We start from the raw sequence: 22,589 nt of genomic DNA, 5'->3' as shown, positions 1-22,589 counted from the left end.
TGGCAGCCCTGAGAGTCTGGGGGCAATGGAGGAGACATGTGGGAGCAGAGGGCGCATCGGTCTAGTCCACAATCTGTAATAATCACCGGTTTTCCCGGGAAGTATGGATGGGGGGTTCCGGATATGGCGGAGAGCAGGGATTGAGAGGATGGGGGATATGTTTACAGAGGGGAGCTTTCCGAGTATGAGGACGCTGGAGGAGAAGTTTGGGATGGTGAGGGGAAACAAATTCAGGTATCTGCAGGCGCGGGACTTCCTACGTGAACTGGTGTCAACCTTCCCGCTCCTATCGCTTAGGGGGATTCAGGACAGGCTAGTTTCCAGAGGGTGGTAGGAGAAGGGAGCGTCTAGGAAATTTACAAGGAACTTATGGGGTCAGAGCAGACCGAGAAACTGAAGCGCAAGTGGGAGGAGGAGCTGGGAGGAGAGATAGAGGATGGTCTATGGGCGGACGCATTGAGTAGAGTCAACATGTCCGCAACATGTGCCAGGCTCAGCCTGATACAATTTAAGGTCGTTCACCGGGCTCACATGACAGTGGCCCGGGTGAGCAGATTCTTTGGGTAGCACAAGTGGATAGCACTGTGGCTTCACAGCGCCACGGTCCCAGGTTCGATTCCCTGCTGGATCACTGTCTGTGCGGAGTCTGCACGTTCTCCCCGTGTCTGCGTGGGTTTCCTCCGCGTGCTCCAGTTTCCTCCCACAGTCCAAAGGCGTGCAGGTTAGGCGGATTGCCATTGCTAAATTGTCCTTAGTGACCAAAAAGGTTAGGAGGGGTTATTGGGTTACGGGAATAGGGTGGAAGTGAGGGCTTAAGTGGGTCGGTGAAGACTCGATGGGCCAAATGGCCTCCTTCTGCACTGTATGTTCTATGGAAGACAGGTGTGCAAAATGTGTGGTAAGACCAGCGAACCATGTCCACATGTTCTGGGCATGTGCGAAGCTTAGGAGATTTTGGCAGCGGTTTGCACATGTCATGTCCACGGTGTTAAAAACAAGGGTGGCGCTGAGTCCAGAGGTGGCGATTTTCGGGGTTTTCGGAAGACCCGGGAATGCAGGAGGAGAAAGAGGCAGACGTTCTGGCCTTTGCTTCCCTGGTAGTCTGGAGGCGGAAACTATTAGCTTGGAGGGACTCAAAGCCCCCAAAGTGGGAGACTGGTTATCGGACATGGCTAGTTTTCTCTGTTTGGAGAAAATTAAGTTCGCCTTGAAAGGGTTACTGTTAGGGTTCACCCAGAGGTGGAATCCGTTCATCAACTTCTTCGCGGAAAATTAATCGTCAGCAGAAGGGGGGTTAGTTTAGCATAGAGTAGGGTGTTAATAAAGGTGGGACCTGTAAGGGAGGTAGACGGCTTTTGCACTATGTTTATAGTTTCATGTACATTGTTTATTGTGTTGTTGTTATAATACCAAAAAGTACCTCGATAAAATGTTTATTAAAGAAAAAAGACCATGGCAGAAATCCCCGACCTTGACACACACCGACCGATCGTCGGTGTGTGTCAAGGTCGGGGATTTCTGCCATGGTCTTATCTTTCCCAATTTGCGGAATTATGCTAAGTTGCTAAAATTTGACATTAGAGGATAGGAGGAAGGCTTCTGCAACACATGAAAACCTGCCAAGGACCTGTTTGTGACCAGCAACCAATAATGGAGGTGGGGGAGGAAGCAGGCTGGGAGGAGAAGGGACTGAAACCATCTGAAGAAGAAGTAAAGGTGGAGGGGTGTGACAGAAGAGACCACCCAGAGTAGAAGGGAAACAGGGCAGAGGAACCAAAGGGTATCGAGGGAAAGAAAAATCCATGGGTATGCCCACATCAAATATCAGCAGGGTATGCGTTGGTGGCCTCAACCATGCCCCTGGTATGTTGCAATACCATGGGGCAACATGTGGATAGTTACAGTACAGTTGTGGTAACTGATTACTGGGAGCCCAATGTTAATAATTAATAATCTTTATTAGCACCACAAGTAGGCTTACATTCACACCATAATGATGTTATTGTTAAAATCCCCTAGTCGCCACACTCCAGAGCCTGTTCGGGTACACTGAGGGAGAATTCAGAATGTCCAATCCACCTAACAAGCACGTCTTTCGAGACTTTGTGGGAAGAAAACGGAGAACTCGGAGGAAATCCATGCAGACAGGGAGGGAACGTGCAGACTCTGCACAGTCAGTGACCCAAGCCAGGAATCGAACCCACACATAGTAGGCAAGAGAGACTAGGGACAGAACCGTAGGGGACAGGCCCAAGGGCACGCTGAAAGCCAAAGTAAACGGTAAAGACACACTTGGGAAAGGTGTGGTGCGCGTCAGGCCACACAGGCAGAACATCTTAAGGAAACCACGGCCACAGTGGGAGGGGAGACAGTTGTTAGTAAATATATGTGATGTTTTATGTTTGTCCCTCACTTCCTTTCCTTTAGTTTTCTTTTCCTTTATTTTGTAATATTTCCCTTTTTTACATGGGTATGCAATATGTAATTTAACTTATGAACTGAAGGGTGAAACATAAAATGTGAGATCGCAGCCGAGTGCCATTCAGAACTGTTGCCCATAAATGAGGACTAGGCAGAACCGCACTTGGGGAGGATCCCCCAGGCGATCGGAGTGGGAGGCACACTGGAACTGCTGATGTCACCTTGGCACTGGCACCCTGGGGGCAAGCCTGGCACTTCCGGGTGCCACTGCCAGTCTTGCAGAGTCAAGGTGCTGGGCTGGCATTTTGACTGTACCTATGTCGGGCCCGGGAGGGAGGGGGGGGGCTCTGTTTATTTTCGGTTACTCTACGTCCATTGAGCTTAGACCCTGTCTACTTCTCTAGTTATGGTTCATGTACAGACCAATGGTACAGCCCATTGGTGCCAGTGCCCCATGAACTGGAACCCACTTCTTTCATGCCAATCTTGGGAGCCATGCATTCTCTCTAGTCTTATTTGTTCTATGACAATTTGTATATGGCTCAGGTAATAATGTGAATGCGTTTCTAATTCACTTGTCTCTCAGTCCGGAAGAAAGTACTCTAACACGTTCGTACTTCAGAATATTCTTTATTACGAACGGAGCCACTCTCTAAGTCTTCTGGGGAACCACCTCGGAGAGTGCCAAAGTATTGCTCAAAACATCCTTTATTTTGTATGTATTATTAGGGGGCTGTCCCTTACATTCACTTGAGCTCGCCCCCATTACAAAGCATAAACTTGTTATTGCCATAGATCCAAAACATGATTAACTTGTTATTGCCATAGTTTCGATACATGATTTTACAGACTTTGAGGTTATCTATTGGCACATGAGTATATAGCAGTCTTAGCTTAAACAGCAGGTTTAACCCATAGTTGCAAGCGGCTCCCACATTTCATATTCCGTTATCCGGCCATCTTCCTTGTTTCTCAAGGCTATTCGGCTTACAGTCATGAGTCCGCTCACGAATTCAGATATCAACTCCCTTATCTCAACAAGTTCATCCTCCTTCAATGGCTTCAATAACAAACTCCTCTACTTGTGATTTTCCACTAATGTATCCCATTCATTCTGGCTCGCTCTAGCTATTAACCCTTGCTTCACATCCTCAATAATCCAGAGATTATTTCCAGTGAGGATATGCTTTTTAATTTGGTGCCTAGCTCCTCATACTGACTATACAGAACCTCTTTCCTTGTGTGCTCAGTCCTCTACTGTACTCCCTGTACACACACGTCTATGTCCCCAATGGATTTAACTCCAATTCAATCTATAAATTTGCAGATGATACAACTGTGGTGGGTCCTATCTCAAACAACGACGAATCAGACAACAGAAGGGAGATAGATCACTTGGTTGCATGGTGTACCGAAAATAACCTCTCTCTAAATGTTGGAAAGACCAAGGAACTGATCATCGACTTCAGGAAGTTTAGCACAACTTCCCCCCACAACAGATGTACCACAGAGAGCATCCTATCCGGCTGCAGGATAGCTTGCTATGACAACTGCTCAGCCCAAGATCGTAAGAAACTGCAGTGTGGTGAACTCAGCCCAACGCATCACACAAGCTTGCCACCCTCACATTGATTCCGTATACACCTGCTGCCTCAGGAAGGCAGACAGCATTTTCAGAGACCCCTCCCATCCAGGGTTTGCCACCATCAGGCAGAAGATACATGCACATCTAGAAATAGAAACAGCTTCTACCCGACAGCTACTACACTCCTCAATGACTCCCTCACACTGATCTGTTCCCTGTAAGAACACTATTCATGACACCCTATGCTGCTCTTGCTCTTGTTTGGCCCCTTGTTCCGCACTGTAACCAAACACTGTTTGTCTATGTACCATTTGTCAATGTAATCTGTCGATTATTCTCTTTTTGTCTACTATGTACGTACGGTGTACGTTCCCTTGGCGGCAGAAGAATACTTTTCACTGTATTTCGGTACATGTGACAACAAATCTAATCATACCAATGACTTTGGTACCTATAAAACCATGACAACTGTATCCTCCCTCTCCCACTGTAAGTTTCTTTCCAGCCTGAGCAGGTGTCCTGAAACCAGTCACTGGGCAGGCAACACAACCTTTTGGACTCCACCCTTTGCTGTCGAGATGTGGCAGTTCCCTTCACTCTACTGTCTCCTACTACCAATTCATTCCTTTCTACTGTACATGGGTGGCACAGTGGTTAGCTCTGCTGCTTCACGGCGCCAGGGATCCGGGTTCAATTCTGGCTTTGGGCGACTGGAGTTTGCACTTTCTCCCCGTGTCTGTGTGGGTTTCCTCCGGGTGCTCTGGTTTCCTCCCACAGTCCAAAGATGTGCAGGTTAGGTGGATTGGCCCTGCCAAAATAGTTGCCCCATAGTGTCCAGGGAAGTGCAGGTTAGGGAAGTGCAGGTTAGGTGGGGTTATGAGATTGTGTAGGAGGTGCTCTTTCAGAGGATCGGTGCAGACTCTATGGGTAAATGGCCTCCTTCTGCACTATAGCCATTCTGTTATGGGCTTCCCAAAGCATTGTGCCGTGGCCAACCTGTTCATCCACCTTGCAGAACTCACAGGTCGTGAGTACCTCAAACCTCTTTCACAGTTGCAAAGTCTGAGGCTCCTCCACTATTGTCTGCTCAGTCCCTTTACTTATCCCATTCATGGTTACATTCTCCTGTCCCTCACTGCTAAACTCAACAGACGTCCCAATTCCATAGGTGTGACCGCCTTCTGGAATAAAATTGTCAATCTTTTCTTTCCAGGGCATTAGTGAACCAGATGAGTTTAAGACCAATCCATGATGGTTGTTATAATCCCCATTTACTGAGATTAGCTTTATATTCCAGATTTATTAATTGAATATATGTCCCATGAATTCATGAACCCATGTCCCCAGAACATTAGCCGATACCTCTACATTATCCAGCTACATTATCACTATGCAACCTCTCCCACGAGTTCTGGTCAAACTATGCTGCGCTCTCTCCAAGACCAATGTATCTTTCCTAAGGCTGGTGTTTGGAACAGATCATAGTACTCTGTGTAACTTAAGTTAGGACTGATATTAATTCTTCTTGACAAAATTTGGAATAGACTACTGGGGGAGAATTTGTGGCTTGTTTGCAAACTGGGAGGCCCGTAAAATTTTCTAGGTGGTCTCCTTGCTTTCCTCTGTCTGCCTCTGACCTGTCTGCAGTTGTACTAGAGGTGGGGAAGGTCTAGAATGGTCTGCCCACCCTCCCCTACTCTGTGTAACTTAAGTTAGGACTGATATTAATTCTTCTTGACAAAATTTGGAATAGACTCCTGGGGGAGAATTTGTGGCTTGTTTGCAAACTGGGAGGCCCGTAAAATTTTCTAGGTGGTCTCCTTGCATTCCTCTGTCTGCCTCTGACCTGTCTGCAGTTGTACTAGAGGTGGGGAAGGTCTAGAATGGTCTGCCCACCCTCCCCAATTGAGGCTATTGCATAGCCAGTTGATCGGGACTTCCCATTCCTGCCCCAGCCCGGTAGTTTAGGGTTATAGGTTTCCCATCAGGTTACCTCATTCTGGGGGGGGGGGGGGGGGGGGGGGGGGGCGGCACAGCAGTAGCACCATCAGTAGTAAGGGTCAGACTATGGCATAGATTGAGAAGCACCAGAGCTCCACTCACAGCAGGTTATCAGGACCTTCCTGCCTTGTATATTGACCCGCTGACATTCCCGACACAGGCCCATCATCTTGGGAGGGTGGAAAAGGCCGATTGTGGGTGGGTGAGGGAATGGTTGAGCGGGTAGGGGAGGGAGGACGGGTGGTGGGGGACTGTGGGTTGGAAATGGGGAGGGGGGTGAAAGAAGGACAAAGTCACGTCCAATGAGAAGAGGACGAGGGCCTCCCTGGCCCTCCGGGCATGCCAGATCCTTGACGCTGTTGCTTGTCCTCCATCCTCCGGGTGCTCCCATGAGTCATCCCGGATTTGTCATCCAGCCCCTGCTGATCCGGCTGCTCCTTGATGTCCTCCTTTGATGAGGTTCCATGTTCCTCTTTCTTCACATCCATTGTGTCACCCCGTTGCTGTGCCAGATGTGGAGGGCACAGCAGACCACCACAAAGTGGGTGACCCCCCAGGAGGTGTACACTGAGTCCGATACACTGCTCATTGACAGCCCAGTTGGCCACATGGGCCTCATTATACCGGGTCAACGCATCGGTCATTGGCCTCTGCCTTTTGTTATTAGCCAGGACACATGTGCATGATCTTGAGGTGGTGGTCGCACACAAGCTAAACGTTCAGGGAGTGGAACCTCCTGGACCGTCAGTGCGCGCAAAGCGACATGTGTGCCATCTATTTTCCCTTGGACCTGGGGCATCCTGGCGATGGTGCAATCCAGCAGGTCGAAGTTTATATAGTCCGCTGCCCGGATAAACAGGGCTTCCGTGACTTCACGGATGCACTTGTGGGCTGTTGATTAGGATATGGCACACAAGTTCCCGCACAAGACTTGGAATGAACCCGAGACGTATAAGTTCAGGACTGCAGTGATCTTGACAGCCACTGGAAACAGGTATCCTCCTCCATGTGCCAAGTCTGCAAGGACATGGCAAAGGTTCCATACCGTCTCCTGGTTGAGGCGGCACGTGCTGTCTGACACCTCTTCAAATGCCCAGCAATGCCTGTATACCTTGGACCATCACCAACCTCCCCCTTTGGATCTCTCCTGCCCGACCGGGTCCTCAGGGTGTGGGACGGGCCCCTCCACATGGACTGCCGCCTTGTGCCTTTGTCGACGCTGCTGCCAACGTCTTCTCTGGCGTCTGGTCGCCTGGCCAGCCACTGCCACCACATTGACAATAATCTCTCCCTCAATGTCAACAAAACGAAAGAGATTATCATCGACTTCAGGAAGCATAGTGGAGAACATGCCCCGTCTACATAAATGGGAACGAAGTAGAAAGGGTCGAGAGCTTCAAGGTTTTAGGCCTCCTGACATTAAATAACAAACAGGCAATGGTACAATGAAATTATCAGCATCCAAATCAACCCGCTGCCCTTTCCCAACTTGCAGCTTCCAGCAGCAGACTTGCATCAGTGGAAAGTCGCTTGGTTGCAGCGCAACAATACACTGTCACACTGGTCACACTGACACAGAGAATGGCCGAAGAGCGAGGGAGCACCCCCTCCACCTCTCCAGCACTCCAGGCCACTGAGGCAAAAGGGGCTGCATCAAACAAGCTCACTGCCTTCAGGCATTAAACAGCAAATAGCAGCAGTACAATAGCAAGCACAAGGCGTCCCAAACATTAAACGTAAACAAGCAACAGTACAAAAAGACACCAGCAATTTGCACGGCCTCCAAACCTGAAACAATAAACAGTCGTCAGCACAATAAGACACTAACAATCTTCAAAGACATTTCTTCGCGACCTTTAATTTGCGCAGCTGAAGGGAGCTGCCACCCTTCCCGTCCTGTAATACTGGTGTCTGGTCCACCCGGTCCATGATCCAGGCCACAGAAGCAAAGGAGGTGGTAGCAAGCAACACACACTTGTAAACATGAAACAGTCAGTAGTACAACAAAAACACCAGCAAGCTGCAAGAGTAAGCTCTCATTCCTTCAACAAGTTGCACAGTCGAATTGAGCCGCCCCCCCTCTATTCCTGTAGTTCAGTATGAGATCATTAACTCCACCTAGTCCTTGGCCCAGGTCACAGAAGTAAAAGACTGCAGCAAACAATGCACAGCTTCCAGACATTGAACAGTCAGAAGTACAATAAAAGCACCAGCAAACTGAAAAGCAGTTTGTGGTGAAACCACTGTGTTGTATTGTGCTGCCACAGTATTATGTGTTGCACAGTATTGCTACTATATTACATTGATGTGACCATCAATTCACTCGAGGCACAATTGGAAGTAAACTGCGGTTTTAATAGGCTTACAACTGAGCCTGCCTGCGTCCAGAAGAACTGAGGGCAGGCTCTCATGGCTGCAGCACTTTATACTTCCAGCCGAGGGTGGAGCCCTGTACAAGCTCCTCATCTCCCCCTGTGGGCAGAGCCGCGCAGTGGCTCACAGAGCCCACAAGGACACAATACAATGTGAATTACATGAAGTACATTCACCCCATTCACCCCCTGTAAAAATATCAAGTCCGGCGGGGGTGACGGGTCTACAGGTGGAGCCAGTCCGGTGGCCGAGTCGTCCTTTGGGATCGGCGGAGCACCGGGTTGCAGCCTCTTTGGGTGGTGACTGTCGGTGTGGATATGAGGGTGGACTCCAGGGGTGTTTCGGTCCGAGCTCCATTCCTGACCGGTGCAGCGGGCGAAGGGGGGCGCAGGAAACCTATAGGCGCGGGGGCGCAGGGCGTGGGGGATTGGGTGGGGTGTAGTGTGAGGGGTACCTCAGTGGTGGTAGTGGTGGATCCTGCAGGCGCCAGGTCCCGGAGGGAAACGGTGTCCTGATGGCCGTCGGGGTATTCAATAAAGGCGTAGTGTGGGTTCGAGTGTAGCAGTAGTACCCTCTACTAGTGGGTCCGTTTTGTGTGTCCGAACGTGCTTCCGGAGGACAACCGGGCCCGGTGTCCTTAACCAAGATGGGAGCGAAGCCCCCGTGGTCGCGCCCCTAGGGAAAACAAATAATCGCACGTGAGGGGTCTGGTTGGTGGCAGTGCACAGGAGGGACCTAATTGCATAGGCCGCGTCGGGGAGGACCTCCTGCTAGTGGGAGGTCGGGTGATTCCTGGACCAGAGGGTCAGTAGGACGGTCTTCCAGACCGTCGCGTTCTCCCTATCCACCTGCCCGTTCCCCCTGAGGTTATAGCTGGTAGTCCTGCTCGAGGCCATGCCCTTGTCGAGCAGGTACTGACTCAGTTCGTCGCTCATAAAGGACGAACCCCTGTCGCTGTGTACGTAGCTGGGGAAACCGAACAGGGTAAAGACACTGTGCAGGGTTCTGATGACTGTGTGGGAGGTCATATCGGGGCATGGGATGGCAAAAGGGAAGCGGGAGAATTCGTCTATGACGTTGAGGAAGTACACATTTCGATTGGTCGAGGGGAGTGGCCCTTTGAAATCGATGCTCAGGCGTTCAAAGGGCCAGGATGCCTTTACCAGGTGGGCCTTGTCTGGTCTATAGAAGTGCGGTTTGCACTCCGCACAGATCGGGAAATCCCTGGTGATGGCTTTTACCTGCTCGGTGGAGAAAGGCAGATTTCGGGCTTTGATGTAGTGGGCGAGCCGGGTGACCCCCGGGCGGCAGAGGTCGTTGTGGATAGCCTTTAGGCAGTCGTCTTGCGCACTGGCGCATGTGCCGTGGGACAGGGCATCTGGGGGCCCCGGTCGATATATGATGTCATAATTATAGGTGGAGAGTTCGATCCTCCACCGCAAGATTTTATCGTTTTTTATTTTGCCCCTTTGCGAGTTGTCGAACATGAAAGCAACCGATCTTTGGTCGGTGATGAGGGTAAACCTCCTACCTGCGAGGTAGTGCCTCCAGTGCCGTATGGCTTCCACAATGGCTTGAGCTTCTTTTTCGACTGAGGAGTGTCGAAGTTCCGAGGCGGAGAGGGTTCAGGAGAAGAAGACTACTGATCTCCCTGCCCGATTCAGAGTAGCGGCGAGAGCGACCTCTGAGGCGTCGCTCTCCACCTGAAAGGGGACGGATTCATCCACCGCCCGCATGGCGGCTTTGGCGATGTCCTCCTTGATGCAGTTGAAGGCCTGGTGGGCCTCTGCTGACAGTGGGAAGAGTGTGGTCTTAAATAGTGGGCGGGCTTTGTCCGCATACTGGGGGACCCACTGGGCGTAATAAGAGAAGAATCCCAGGCACCTCTTGAGGGCCCTGGGACAATGAGGGAGAGGGAGTTGTAAAAGGGGGAGTTGTAATACAGTCGGGGACCAGGACTCCGTTTCCACGACATAGCCGAGGATGGCTAGTCTGGTAGTGCAGAAAACGCATTTCTCCTTATTGTAGGTGAGATTGAGTTTCTGGGCGGTTTGGAGAAATCAGTGGAGGTTGGCGTTGTGGTCCTGCTGATCGTGGCCACAGATGGTGACATTGTCGAAGTACGGAAACGTGGCCCGCAGCCCGTACTGGTCCATCATTCGGTCCATTGCTCGTTGGAACACCGAGACCCCATTCGTGACGCCAATGGGGACCCGGAGGAAATGGAAGAGGCGGCCATCTGCCTCGAATGCCGTGTAGTAGCGGTCCTCCAGGCGGATTGGGAGCTGGTGGTATGCAGACTTCAGATCCACGGTGGAGAATATGCGGTACTGGCCGATCTGGTTGACCATGTCTGCAATTCTGGGGAGCGGGTACGCATCGAGGTGCGTGAACCGGTTAATGGTTTGGCTGTAATCAACCACCATCCGGAACTTTTCCCCGATCTTGACGACCACCACCTGAGGTCTCCAGGGGCTGTTACTGGCCTCTATGACTCCCTCACGTAGGAGCCGTTGGACTTCGGCCCTAATGAATACTCTGTCCTGCAGGCTGTACAGCCTGCTGCGAGTGGCTACTGGTCTACAGTTAGCCGATAGGTTCGCGAAGAGTGGAGGGGGGGTCGATTTTTAGAGTCGCTAAGCTGCATATAGTGAGGGGAGGTAGGGGTCCGCCGAAGCTGAGTGTGAGGCTCTTGAGGTTGCATTGAAAGTCGAGCCCGAGTAAGAGTGGGACGCAGAGGTCGGGGAGTACGTACAGCTGGAAATTAGAGTAGCTGGCGCCCTGAATCGTTAGGGTCGCAACGGTGCGCCCTTGTATTTGGACCGAGTGCGAGCCCGAGGTGAGGGAGATAGTTTGCCATGCAGGGAAGATAGGGAGCGAACAGCGTCTTATCAGGTCAGGGTGTACGAAGCTCTCGGTGCTCCCGGAGTCGCAGAGGCACGGTGTCTTGTATCCGTTGATTTGAACGGACATCATCGAGCTCCTGAGGTGTTTCGGACGCGACTGGTCCAACGTGACTGCGTTGAGTTGCGGTTAGTCGGCTCGATCAGCAGTGCTGCAGTGGCCCCGTGATGACTGTCCGTGGAGGTCGTAGTCGTCGAGGTGAACATCGGGTGATGGCCAAGATGGCGGCCCCCGTTGATCGCACGTGGCGGGCGATGAAGACGATGGCATCCAAGATGGCCGCCCCCCCGTAGGTAGCACGTGGCGGGCGGTGAGGAAGATGGCGCCCAAGATGGCGGCCCCCATGAGTCGCACATGGTGGGCAGAGGCGGAGTTGGCAGACACACTGCAACGTTGCGGGGCCTGCGAGTTGGGGGAGCGATTATTCTGGACTGCGGGGGAGTTAGAGGGTTTTGATTTCGCCAGGCATACTCTGGCATAATGTCCTTTTCAATCGCAGCTGCTGCAGGTCGCGTTGCGGGCCGGGCAATGCAGCCGTCGGTGTTGGCGCTGGCCACAAAAATGGCTCGCTGGCGCACCATAGTGGGTGGGTGGCCGCGCGGTGCAGGCCTGAGGCAGTCGCTGGTCGGGAGTCCATGATGGGGTCGCTTGGTCTGCGGGGCGTGTGTTGAGACTTTGAAACGCGACCTCCATAGTGGTTGCTAGCGCTACCGTGTCCTCCAAGTTCTGGGCCCCCTTTTCGAGTTGTCGCTGGTGCACATCGTTAGACCGGACCCCCGCAACGTAAACATCACGGACAGCGAGTTCCATGTGCTAGGAGGCAGTTACAGCCTGAAAGTTGCAGTCCCGAGCAAGGGCTTTTAAGTCGGGCAGGAAGTCCTCTAGCGACTCTGCGGGGCGCTGGCGGCGGGTATAATCGGTCGAGCATGGCGAGGGCCTCAGTATACGATTCGGTACAGTTGAGTTGCGTAGAGATGCGATGGCTCACCCGTGCATGCAGTAGGCTGAGTTTCTGCTCCTCTGTAGTCTCGGAGATGGTCGATGCTGCCAGGTAGGCCTTGAAACACCAAAGCCAGTGTAGAAAGATCTCCTTCGCCTCTGCAGCCTGCGAGTCGAGTTCTAGTCGATCAGGTTTGAGGGCTGATTCCATAGTAGTTTTCTTAAGTCTATTAAATTGATGTGACCATCAATTCACTCGAGACACGATTGGAAGTAAACTGCGGTTTTAATAGACTTACAACTGAGCCTGCCTGTGACCAGAAGAACTGAGGGCAGGTTCGCAAGGCTGCAGCACTTTATACTTCCAGTAGTGGGAGGGGCCGAGGGTGGAGCCCTGTACAAGCTCCTCATCTCCCCCTGTGGGCAGAGCCGCGCAACGGCTCACAGCGGCTCACAGAGCCCACAAGGACACAATACTATACAGTGTGAATTACATGAAGTACATTCACCACATACATGTTATATGGTTTTGGCTCTGCCCGTGGCTCCTCCCCCTAGGGCATGGGTATCTAAGCTGCCGACCTTTCACACTGGGGCACACTGCCAGTTCTGTTGTAAGTCAATTAAAGCCATAGTTAATTCACTCTGCATTCTCCGTCTTAATTGATTGCATATCAATTTAATTGACTTAGATTAAATCAAAGAGCTGTTTAATATGGATCCGGATCTCAAACTGGACCACCTGCAGGTCGACCCCCAATCAGCCGACGCCGATGTCTTTGTACACTGGCTACGCTGTCTAGAATCTTTCAGCAGTTCTGCCGCCATCGCCGTCTCCGAGGAGTACAAGCTCTCGACCCTATTCCTCCCCTCCCAATACTGCTCGAACTGACCTTCGAGATTTGGCACCCGTTGGTTCCCCAGCGACTGTCACCGGCGCTCCCGACCCTATTCCTCCCCTCTCTACTACTACTCGACCCGACCCTATACCCCGTTCCCCCATTGCTGCCCACCCGTCTGGGAACACAGAAGCTGTCTTGCTCCCCGACACACCGGCCTCAACGTCTCCGCCGACTATGATGCCCACACCACTGCCGGAACTGAGGCGGTCACAGCAGACAATCAAAGCCCCCGTCAGGCTCAATCTCTGATGCAACTTGTTCACTTCACCACATGTTGTACGGTTTTGGCTCTGCCCGTGGCTCCTCCCCCTATGGCCTGGGTATATAAGCTGCCGACCTTTCACACTGCCTCATTCTGGGGCACGCTGCCAGTTCTATTGTACGTCAATTAAAGCCATAGTTAATTCACTCTGCGTTCTCCGTCTTAATTGATGGCATATCACGGTTATTCATACCTGCAGATAGCTGCTCAATTGAATTAACCACCACCCTTCCACTTTGTGTTATGCGCTATGTTAGTGTGACTTTCAGGGTAATGATTGTTTCTGCCTTGAGAGTCAGCTCTTGGGAGCTGCCAGACGGGGAAGAGAGAGAGGAGTGCCTGACTGCTGTTGCTGCTACTTGGGAACTGTGTCCGCTTGCTGCTGCCTCCATTGCTTCTGTTGCCTGTAGTGAGGAAGGGGAGAGAGTGAGATGCAGCTACTGCCAGTGCTTACGAAGAGGAAGGTGGTTGATTCAACTGAGCAGCTTGCTGCAGGTATCAATAAAAATCTGAACAGATTGCAAGAGCAAACCCTCCTCCATCTGCAGCTCGGTAAAAGGCCAGCCAAAATGCCAAAATCCCCCTTTTGCCTCACTTAGGTCAAAAAAGCAGAAGGGAAACAGCAAGTGCGAGCACAGGCATTACAGTAGCAGACAGGCTTCCTCTCTCTCTCCCTCTGGCAGCTTCCAGTAGCAAATCTCAAAACAGGAACAGTCAGTACCTGAAAGCCACTCCAAGTCAAAGCATAACAGGAGTGAGAAAGCACCTCCCCCCTTCAGACAGGTAATAGGCTTGTTCACAGCTTTCCTTTGCCTCATTTCAGGCTTCAGACGCTGAAGGGGCTACAGCAAACAAAACATTAGGTCTGCCAGCAGTTCCGCAGCCAAAGGCAAGGAGTAAAAAGTAAACACAACCTGAAACCAATTTGGAGCTGTGAAATGCTCACATTAATAACACTGCCAATTCCCTATTAGCCTTCAGCCTTGCGGCCAGAGTGGGAGTTAGTGACCATATTACTACAGATGGGGCTTTGTCCAGGGGGACGGACATACAGCAGCTGCAGTCACCTCTTATGGGTATATGGGGGTGGCATGTCGGATGGCATGCCGACCCCGAGCACTGGGGCAGCAAGTTAAGTGCTCCAGAGGAAACCTGATCAAGTGGGGGGGCCTGGAAGAGTAATGTTCAGTGCAGGGAGTCTCAAGGTTTCCTCTGGAGTTCAGAGAGGTAACTCTGCCATTTTTAAACTACTGTATAAGCATATTTTTTTTAATGTGAGCTGTTGAACTTCTTCCGGGCCTAGTTGCTATATTTACCGGAGATCTGGCCTGATAGCAAAGCCACCGCTGCTGCCCGTTCATACCTCAGGATAAGATGATAGACTAGACCTTGATCTTGTCATTGGAGTTTATTTAAGGAGGGTCCTGCAAGCTTGCTAGATTGATGTGTATTAGAATAGGTCTGACCTCCGCTCCGTTTTCATTTTCGCACTATCTGGTTTCCACCAAACACTTAATCCCTTTGTCTTTTTATGCTGATGTATGTCTCAATTTTAGTTGCATTTAAAGTGATACGTTAAACTAGACACACATCCACACCTGTGTTCTTTGTGCAACATTGCTCATTATTGTAGTGCCTGGAAATATAAATTAAGGATTTATTTGATTTTTTTTAATTTTAAAGGAACATTGCTACTTTGATTCTCCAAAGACTTTGAATGCAATCTTCAAATTCTTTTGTATATTTTTAGAATTTGAAATGCCTCATGTCTGTCTTTGATTTTCCCTTTAACCTGTCTTCCTAATATTCAGGATAAATTGATTGGTGATCCTATTTTATCCACTTTGACCTAGCTTGCTCAGAAACTGAGAATGTTACGGCTTTTATATCACCTGCATCAGGGGCATTGGAAATAATCATCAATGAAGCTCCTACTACATCGGCTCACAATTTGACTTCAAATTTGAATTCTGTATCAAGAGCAGGATCAAAACCATCTCAATCTGTAGCACTATCTTCTACTGCTAAACCTATGGTCATAATCAATAGGAAGGTGAGTGATAGGCCATAAAATGCCTTTCAAAGCGTAATTGAAATGCTCAGGCATTTAGCCACCTTACTTTGGTGTACATAAAATTCACTGTCCATTTCAGGGGTCGAATTTGACTCCCTTTGATTGATGTTAATGAGACAGTACCAGCCTAAATATTGTGTCAGTTGCCTTTCCACCCTGTTGCGGTTGCCTCAATTTTAACTGAATTTATTTTAATTGTTTTAGTTAGTTCATTTTAATTCAGCCAGCACGGGCATCTGAAGCACCCACCTACTTCAGTCAAAAAGCCTGTTTTAACATGGAAGCCAGGATACTATAACTTAAATAGAACTTAAATAGCCAATTTAAATAGAACTTAAATAGCGGGGCTGTGCTAGGAGGGTTAATTTAGAAATTTTAATCCTTGCGATTTAGTTGGCAAGACATGGCATTTGAAGATGCATTCTCCGATCTTGACCACTTGTATGAGATCATTGAATTTCTTACAGCATTGCATCCATGTCCTCTGGGCTGGACTGTTGGAATTAACTACAATGGCTATTAACGTCTGTTGGAGGGCCTCCTGGCTCTCTGTGGTAAGAGGAAAGCCTCTCCAGTGTAGTGTCTGAGAACCTTGGAACAACTAATGTTGTGCCATTAGTTAACTCTTCTTGCCACAGCATAATTATGATGCCTGAGCCCATTTTTGGACACTATCAAATTCTACTTAATTTCTCTTCATGCAGAGACAGGTGTAAACATGAAGATCTCTGGCCCTTCAAGTGTCTTCCAGTGGAAAGTATAAATCTTGACCACTTTACAGAACAAATGCAATCAGGCTATTAACTCCTTCTTAAAACAGCAATTGTGACTTTCCTGTTGCATACTTGTACTACAGACTGTCTTCGTTCCCTGGAGTAAAATGGAAATCATGTCTTCGAAAAAAAATATCCCTAAGCCAGGTTTTGTATGTAGATCATTAGGTAGCAAATGACACCAGTTCATAACAGTCAGTTTAGTCAAGCAGAGACGCAAAAGCAATATTTGCGGGTAAAGATGGGACATCACAGTGGCCATTGCATTAACTTTCTTATCTCAATTACGTAACATAGCTGGAAACTAACAAACTTGCATCCATTCTTGCCTCTGCATCACATCAAACTGAATACTATCTAAAGGTAATAAGGAAAACATAGAGCATAATAAAGGTAAATAGTACCTGGTTCTGTGTACATAATTTCTACATTGCAGTAATACATTCATGTCTCGTCTTCCTCTGATTTCACAATATTTTTGTTCTATTTATAGTATAGGCCTGATGAGACAAATCAGAGAAAGAGTAAACAATGTGAGTACAAATGAGTTTCTTGTCATCTTAAGGACAAAAAATATATAATGAAACTCCGATATTAAACAAACGTGAGATCCAATTGTAGCATTCAGGACATATTTAAATGATAACGGTAGCTGTGTGCTCATCTTTATTTATGGGCATGAGTATATAATTGAGGCCACCATTTCATTGCATTGTCAGGTGTCATATTTTGGATGAGCCAACATCATATCACTTATAACCAAGTGATTATAAAGGGCTGGTTGAAAAAGAGGGAATGTTTCCTGGCAGTTTTGACAGCACCAATACCAAAAAACAGCTAGTCATTAATTTTCTGTTTCTGGTACATTGCTAAATATAAAATTACTGCCACATTTGCCTACATAACTATTAGTATTTGACCGTTTCCCCGTACGGTTCATAAAAACATGTTTCAAGTAGGCACAGATTATTTCATAGTGGTGTATACAGAACAGACTTTATTGATAACCAACTTGAAGCTCAACCCAACCCAAAGCTTTTTACTTTATGTATCTTTTGGCTGCTCTGATGATCTATTGAACACCATGCTGCTTTCTACAACATTTTTGGTCCATCAAAGATTTATATCATAAATAAGACCTCATGACCTATCATTTCCTCAATCTTTTGAAGATAGTTAACTCGTGTAGTAATTGTAGTTGTTTACTCCAAAACTTCCCTGAAAGGTTATTAATGTAATTCAGCTCTAGAGGTTTTGGGTGGGATTCTCCGGAAAGATTAATAAGTGTGGTGGCGAGCGAGAACTGCCGCAAGCTTTCCGGCGCTCATCCCAGCAAAGCCGGCAACGCTATTCAATGTTAATTGGTCCACTTAACAGGCCCCATGGGCTTTTCGCCCCAAATGAAGGCTCACCAGCTGATTTGCCGGCACCGCGCTTGCCAAACCTCCGGCTAATAAGGTTGAGCAGCATTTAAGCAGCTCTTGCTCAGTCAACCCCAGCCAGCTCGCAACAATGGCGCCCAGGAGACCGGCCCCAAGTTTCAGCGATGCAGATCTGGGGAGGCTGCTAGGTGCAGTAGAGGCCAGGAGGGATGTCCTGTTCCCTTGAGGGTCCCGGAGAGTCAGCCACTGGGATGAGCTGGCGGTGGCTGTGAGCATCGGGAACGTGACCAGGAGGACTTGCCTCCAGTGCCCCAAAAAGGTCAACGACCTACACCGCACAGCATGCGTGAGTCCCCCCCACTGCCCCATCCCCCCAGATGTAAGAATCCTTACCTCCCACGAGGAGTGACTGGGGTAGCCGAGGACAGAGCGATCACCAACGCGGAGGCTAGCGCAGAGGTGAGGAACCACCAGGCTCCACCCGGAGAACCTGTCAAACGTGTTATTGCCTTAATGACTGACCCATCCGACCCACTGACCACATGTTCATTCCCCCATAGGTCCTCCAGCCGATGACCCATTCTGGGTGGCCCCTTCTCCAGCCTCCCAGCAGAACACCTCGGAGGGAAGCTCCAAGGAAAACACGATCAAGGCGGCACAGCTGTCGCCCCTACCCTCCACCAGCGCAGATACACGCACATCGGTGGGAAATGTTAGTGTCAGGCTTCTGGGGCACAATCTGGAAAGAACCACATTGCTGCTGATGCACATTGGATGGAGACAGGAACTCCCGCCGGCAAAACAGCAGTCAGAGGTCTCTGGATCCCAGGACCCAGCTGGGTACAATCCTGATGCTAAGCCTGTGGAAGAGTTATTCCCGGAGCTGATGGAGACAATAGGGAGTGGTCAGGACATTGAGAGGGAGATGTCAGTGACACTCCAGCAGATCCATGGATGATTGGAGGAGTCCCAGAGGATACAGGCGCAGCAGATGTCCCCGGCAATGCGGGCACCAAGGCCAACACTGCTAGGCTGGCGACAGCAGTGGGAAGCCAGGTGCACAATGTCAGTACCATTAGTGAAGGTGTCCAAGGCCTCGTGCCATGGTTGAGAGTCTCGATAGAATGTCCGCCGTGCTGGGAGATGTTACCCAGTACCAGGTTGACCTTTATGAGGTTCTATGGCCCGCTCTCAGATGGGAATGGACGAGACACTGCGGAGCATGTGCTTCAAAGCACGTCCCAGTCACTGAGGAGCATCACCAAGGGATTTGATACGACAGACCATGGGGAGCCAGCAGGGCTGGCAGAGCTCGATGATGCAGGGCAGCCAGGACTCAAACAAGCTGCCTCTCCGTCCCAATGCAACAGTGACCCGCTGACAGTGCCGACACAGTCCCAGCAATCTGAGTGAAGTGACATGTACCTTGAGTGATGTGACATACACACTGGGAGGGTGGGAAATGGGAATGGGGGGTGACGAACCAGGCCACATCCTAAGTGAATTGGGAGATTATGAGGGCCTTCCTGGCCGCCCGGGCCTGCTGGACCCACGCCATTGCTGCCTGTCCTGCAGCCTCCAGCTGGCCCTCCGATTCCTCCCTGAGCTCGTCTTCCAGCCCATGCTGGTCCGGCGCGGCCTTATCATCCCTGTCCTCTTCCTTGGTGGCCACATATTCCTCATCACTAACCTCCAGCTCGTCGCCTCGCTGCTATGTGCGGTTGTGGAGGGAACAGCGGACCACCACAAAGCGGGCAACCCTCCAGGGATGGGGTTACTGGAGTGCACCACCATAGTAGTCGAGGCATCAGAACCACATCTTGAAATGAAAAATGAAAATCACTTATTGTCACGAGTAGGCTTCAATGAAGTTACTCTGAAAAGCCTCTAGTCGCCACATTCCGGCGCCTGTCCGGGGAGGCTGGTACTGGAATTGAACCGTGCTGCTGGCCTGCTTGGTCTGCTTTAAAAGCCAGCGATTTCGCCGAGTGAGCTAAACTAGCCTCTGGTGTCCGATGTACCGCTCAATCACAGTCCAGGTGGCCACATGGGCTTTGTTGTACCTGGTCTCTACTTCGCTCTCCAGCCTCCTACTGGCGTCATAGGCAGGTCCTCAGTAGGTACCCCTTATCTCCCAAGAGCCAGCGGCTCAACCTGGGGTGTCCCCGAAGAGGCTGGGGATGACCGACTGCCCCGGATGTAACTGTAATGGATGCTCCCTGGTGGTCGCACACGAGCTGTATGTTCAGGTAGTGGAACCCCTTTCTACTAATGTAGGCTACTCAAAGAGGGCCCACTGAACTCAGGGAAATATAGGCGGCACGGTAGTACAGTGGTTAGCACTGCTGCTTCACCGTTGCAAGGACTAGGGTTTGATTCCCGGCTTGGGTTACTGTCTGTGCAGGGTCTGCACATTCTCCCTGTATCTGTGTGGGTTTCCTCCGGGCGTTCCGGTTTCCTCCCACAAATCCCGAAAGATGTGCTTGTTAGATGAATTGGACATTCTGAATTCTACCTCTGTGTACCCGAACAGGTTCCGAAGTGTGGAAACTGGGGGATTTTCACAGTAACTGAATTGCCATGTTAACGTAAAGCTACTTGTGACACTAATAAAGATTATAGATTATATAGAAATCTATTAAACCCTGGACCTGGGCATCCTGGTGATGGCGGAGAAACCTGCTGCCCAGGCATCTTGCTGGGTGTGGTGCATGTTAAAGATGATGTAGTTTTCCGCCCAGGCAAACAGGACATCCGTGACCTGTCGGATGCACCTGTGTGCTGTGGCCTGTGAGATGCCACACAGGTCTCCGCACGAGCCCTAAAATGATCCTGGGGCGTAAAGCTTCAGGGCTGCAGTGTCCTTGATGACCACCGGGTCCGGGTGTCCTCAATGTAGTGCCAAGTCTGTGGGGCTTGGCACGGATGCAGCACTGTCTCCTTTTGAGGCGGAGTCTGTTGCGGCACGCACTGTCTGTCATCTGTTCAAACAACCAACAACACCTGTTGTCCTGGGTTGTTGCAGAACTCCCCCTCTGGATCCCTCCCTGGCCTGATGGGCGGCCGGGTCCTCAGAGTATGGGTGGAGTCCAGCACATAGTCGGTCGCCTCGAGCATCTGCAGACATTGCTGCTGCCACCGCCTGGCCGCCCGGCCCACCAGCAGCACCTCTAGGGAAGCTCTGGGACCAAAATCGCTGCCATAAGGTTCAATATCTGTAAGGCATTTGGAGAGGATGTTAGACTGACAGACAGCGGTGGGTGGCCTCCACCCCGGGACCCTCCATTCCCCCATTGATCTCCCCCTGCCCCAACCTCAGATTCACACCCCGGACACACACTCATAACGTCACCTGGACCAGGTACTGGTCACCTCCCTGTAGCACTCACCCACACTCTGGCTATGGACATGTCGCTGGAGCTGTGTCCCATACAACACTGGGTGTTCGGATGTTGGCTGGTGTGTGTGTGGTGTTGCTTCCTGCAGTATTCAGGCATAGTGTCCAGGCATTACAGTCTGATTGGGATGCTAGGCAGTGACGCCCACATGGCCTGCCCACCCACAGGAATCCACTTGGGTTGTTTGAAATGTTCATTTAATGTGGCGACTAGGGGCTTTTCACAGTAACTTCATTGCAATGTTAATGTAAGCCTTCTTGTGCCAATAAAGATCATTATTATTATTATTATTGCCAATTCAAATTGCATTGCAAACTGGTGCGGTTCTCATTTTCAGCCTCTCTTGCTTTTCACTGACCTTGTTTCGCTCGAGTGAGAGCACAATGAGGCCAGAGGATCACCCCCTTTGTTTATATAGCTGTGCAGTGGAATCCCATATGGATACTTGGCTGACCTGCAAAGCCCACAAATAGTTTGAGCTCAGCAAAGTTGTTGACACAGCTGAAAAGAGTATCATTAGCTTTATCTTGATTGATAGTTGAATGAGCCATTAATAGGAAGATATTTTTCGAGAGGTTTTTGAATGACTGTTGAGTTTGACAGTTTAGGGGCACTTAAGAGTATTAGATTTTCCCCAAGTGGAGCTTGAATAACTTTGGTGAACTGAGTATTTTAAAAGGACTTTTTTTTTATGGTGTTTTTGAAAGTATTTTTTGTTGGCAGATTTATGAGCATCACAAAAACTTCCCAGTTTTATTATAAAGTTCATGAGTTCTGTCAATAGTGAGTGAGTGGACATGGGGTTCATGGTTCATGGAGAGGGCATGGGGGATATGAGAGACATTGGATACGCTCCTAAATTGGGATTCCAGATTAAGGATGAAAAATCCAGGCCTATGTCACTATTATGTTCTGAAAAACCATATGGTAAAGTACAGAACTGTAGTAAATATTTACATTTTACAAGTGACCTTTAAGGTTTCAGGTACAGGTTAGGTACATTGCATCAAGGGTGAAAGGCAGGGGAACTAGAATCATTGTCCCTTATATAACAAAGGGGATCTATCACAGAATATACAGTGCAGAAGAGACCCTTCGGCCCATCGGGTCTGCACCGATGCATGAAAGACATCTGAACTGCCTACCTAATCCCATTTGCCACCACTTGAAATGAAATGAAAATTAAAATCGCTTATTGTCACAAGTAGGCTTCAATTTCAATGAAGTTACTGTGAAAAGCCCCTAGTCGCCACATTCTGGCGCCTGTCCGGGGAGGCTGGTACGGGAATCGAACTGTGCTGCTGGCCTGCTTGGTCTGCTTTCAAAGCCAGCGATTTAGCCCAGTGAGCTAAACCAGCCCCTAAACTTGGCCAGCAGTCTTGAATGTTATGACGTGCCAAGTACTCATCTGGGTATTTTTTAAAGGATGTGAGGAAACGTGTCTCTTCCACCCTCCCAGGCAGTATGTTCCTCACCGTAACCACCCTCTGGATAAATCTATATATGATGAAATTAAAAAGAGGGTTCAGATGAATGTCAGGCAAATTCCTCAACTATGAACCAGGCGAAATATAG

General features: G+C 49.8%; 1 protein-coding gene across 7 annotated transcripts in view; it reads left to right on the top strand.

Annotated features, from left to right (window-relative positions):
* The window catches only part of LOC119955955, a 114,692-nt gene that overhangs the window by 37,677 nt on the left and 54,426 nt on the right, over window positions 1–22,589 (top strand). For all 7 annotated transcript variants that reach the window (XM_038782626.1, XM_038782624.1, XM_038782625.1 and 4 more), the window contains exons 2-3: window positions 15,241–15,440; window positions 16,728–16,767. In XM_038782626.1, the coding sequence (XP_038638554.1) occupies window positions 15,241–15,440; window positions 16,728–16,767 (240 nt within the window). The remainder of the gene's footprint in view (window positions 1–15,240; window positions 15,441–16,727; window positions 16,768–22,589) is intronic.

The sequence above is a fragment of the Scyliorhinus canicula genome, chromosome 21 (assembly GCF_902713615.1).
Source record: "Scyliorhinus canicula chromosome 21, sScyCan1.1, whole genome shotgun sequence".
NCBI lineage: Eukaryota > Metazoa > Chordata > Chondrichthyes > Carcharhiniformes > Scyliorhinidae > Scyliorhinus > Scyliorhinus canicula.
The sequence above is the reverse complement of the archived record's forward strand: the minus strand, read 5'-3'. Positions and strand labels throughout refer to the sequence as shown.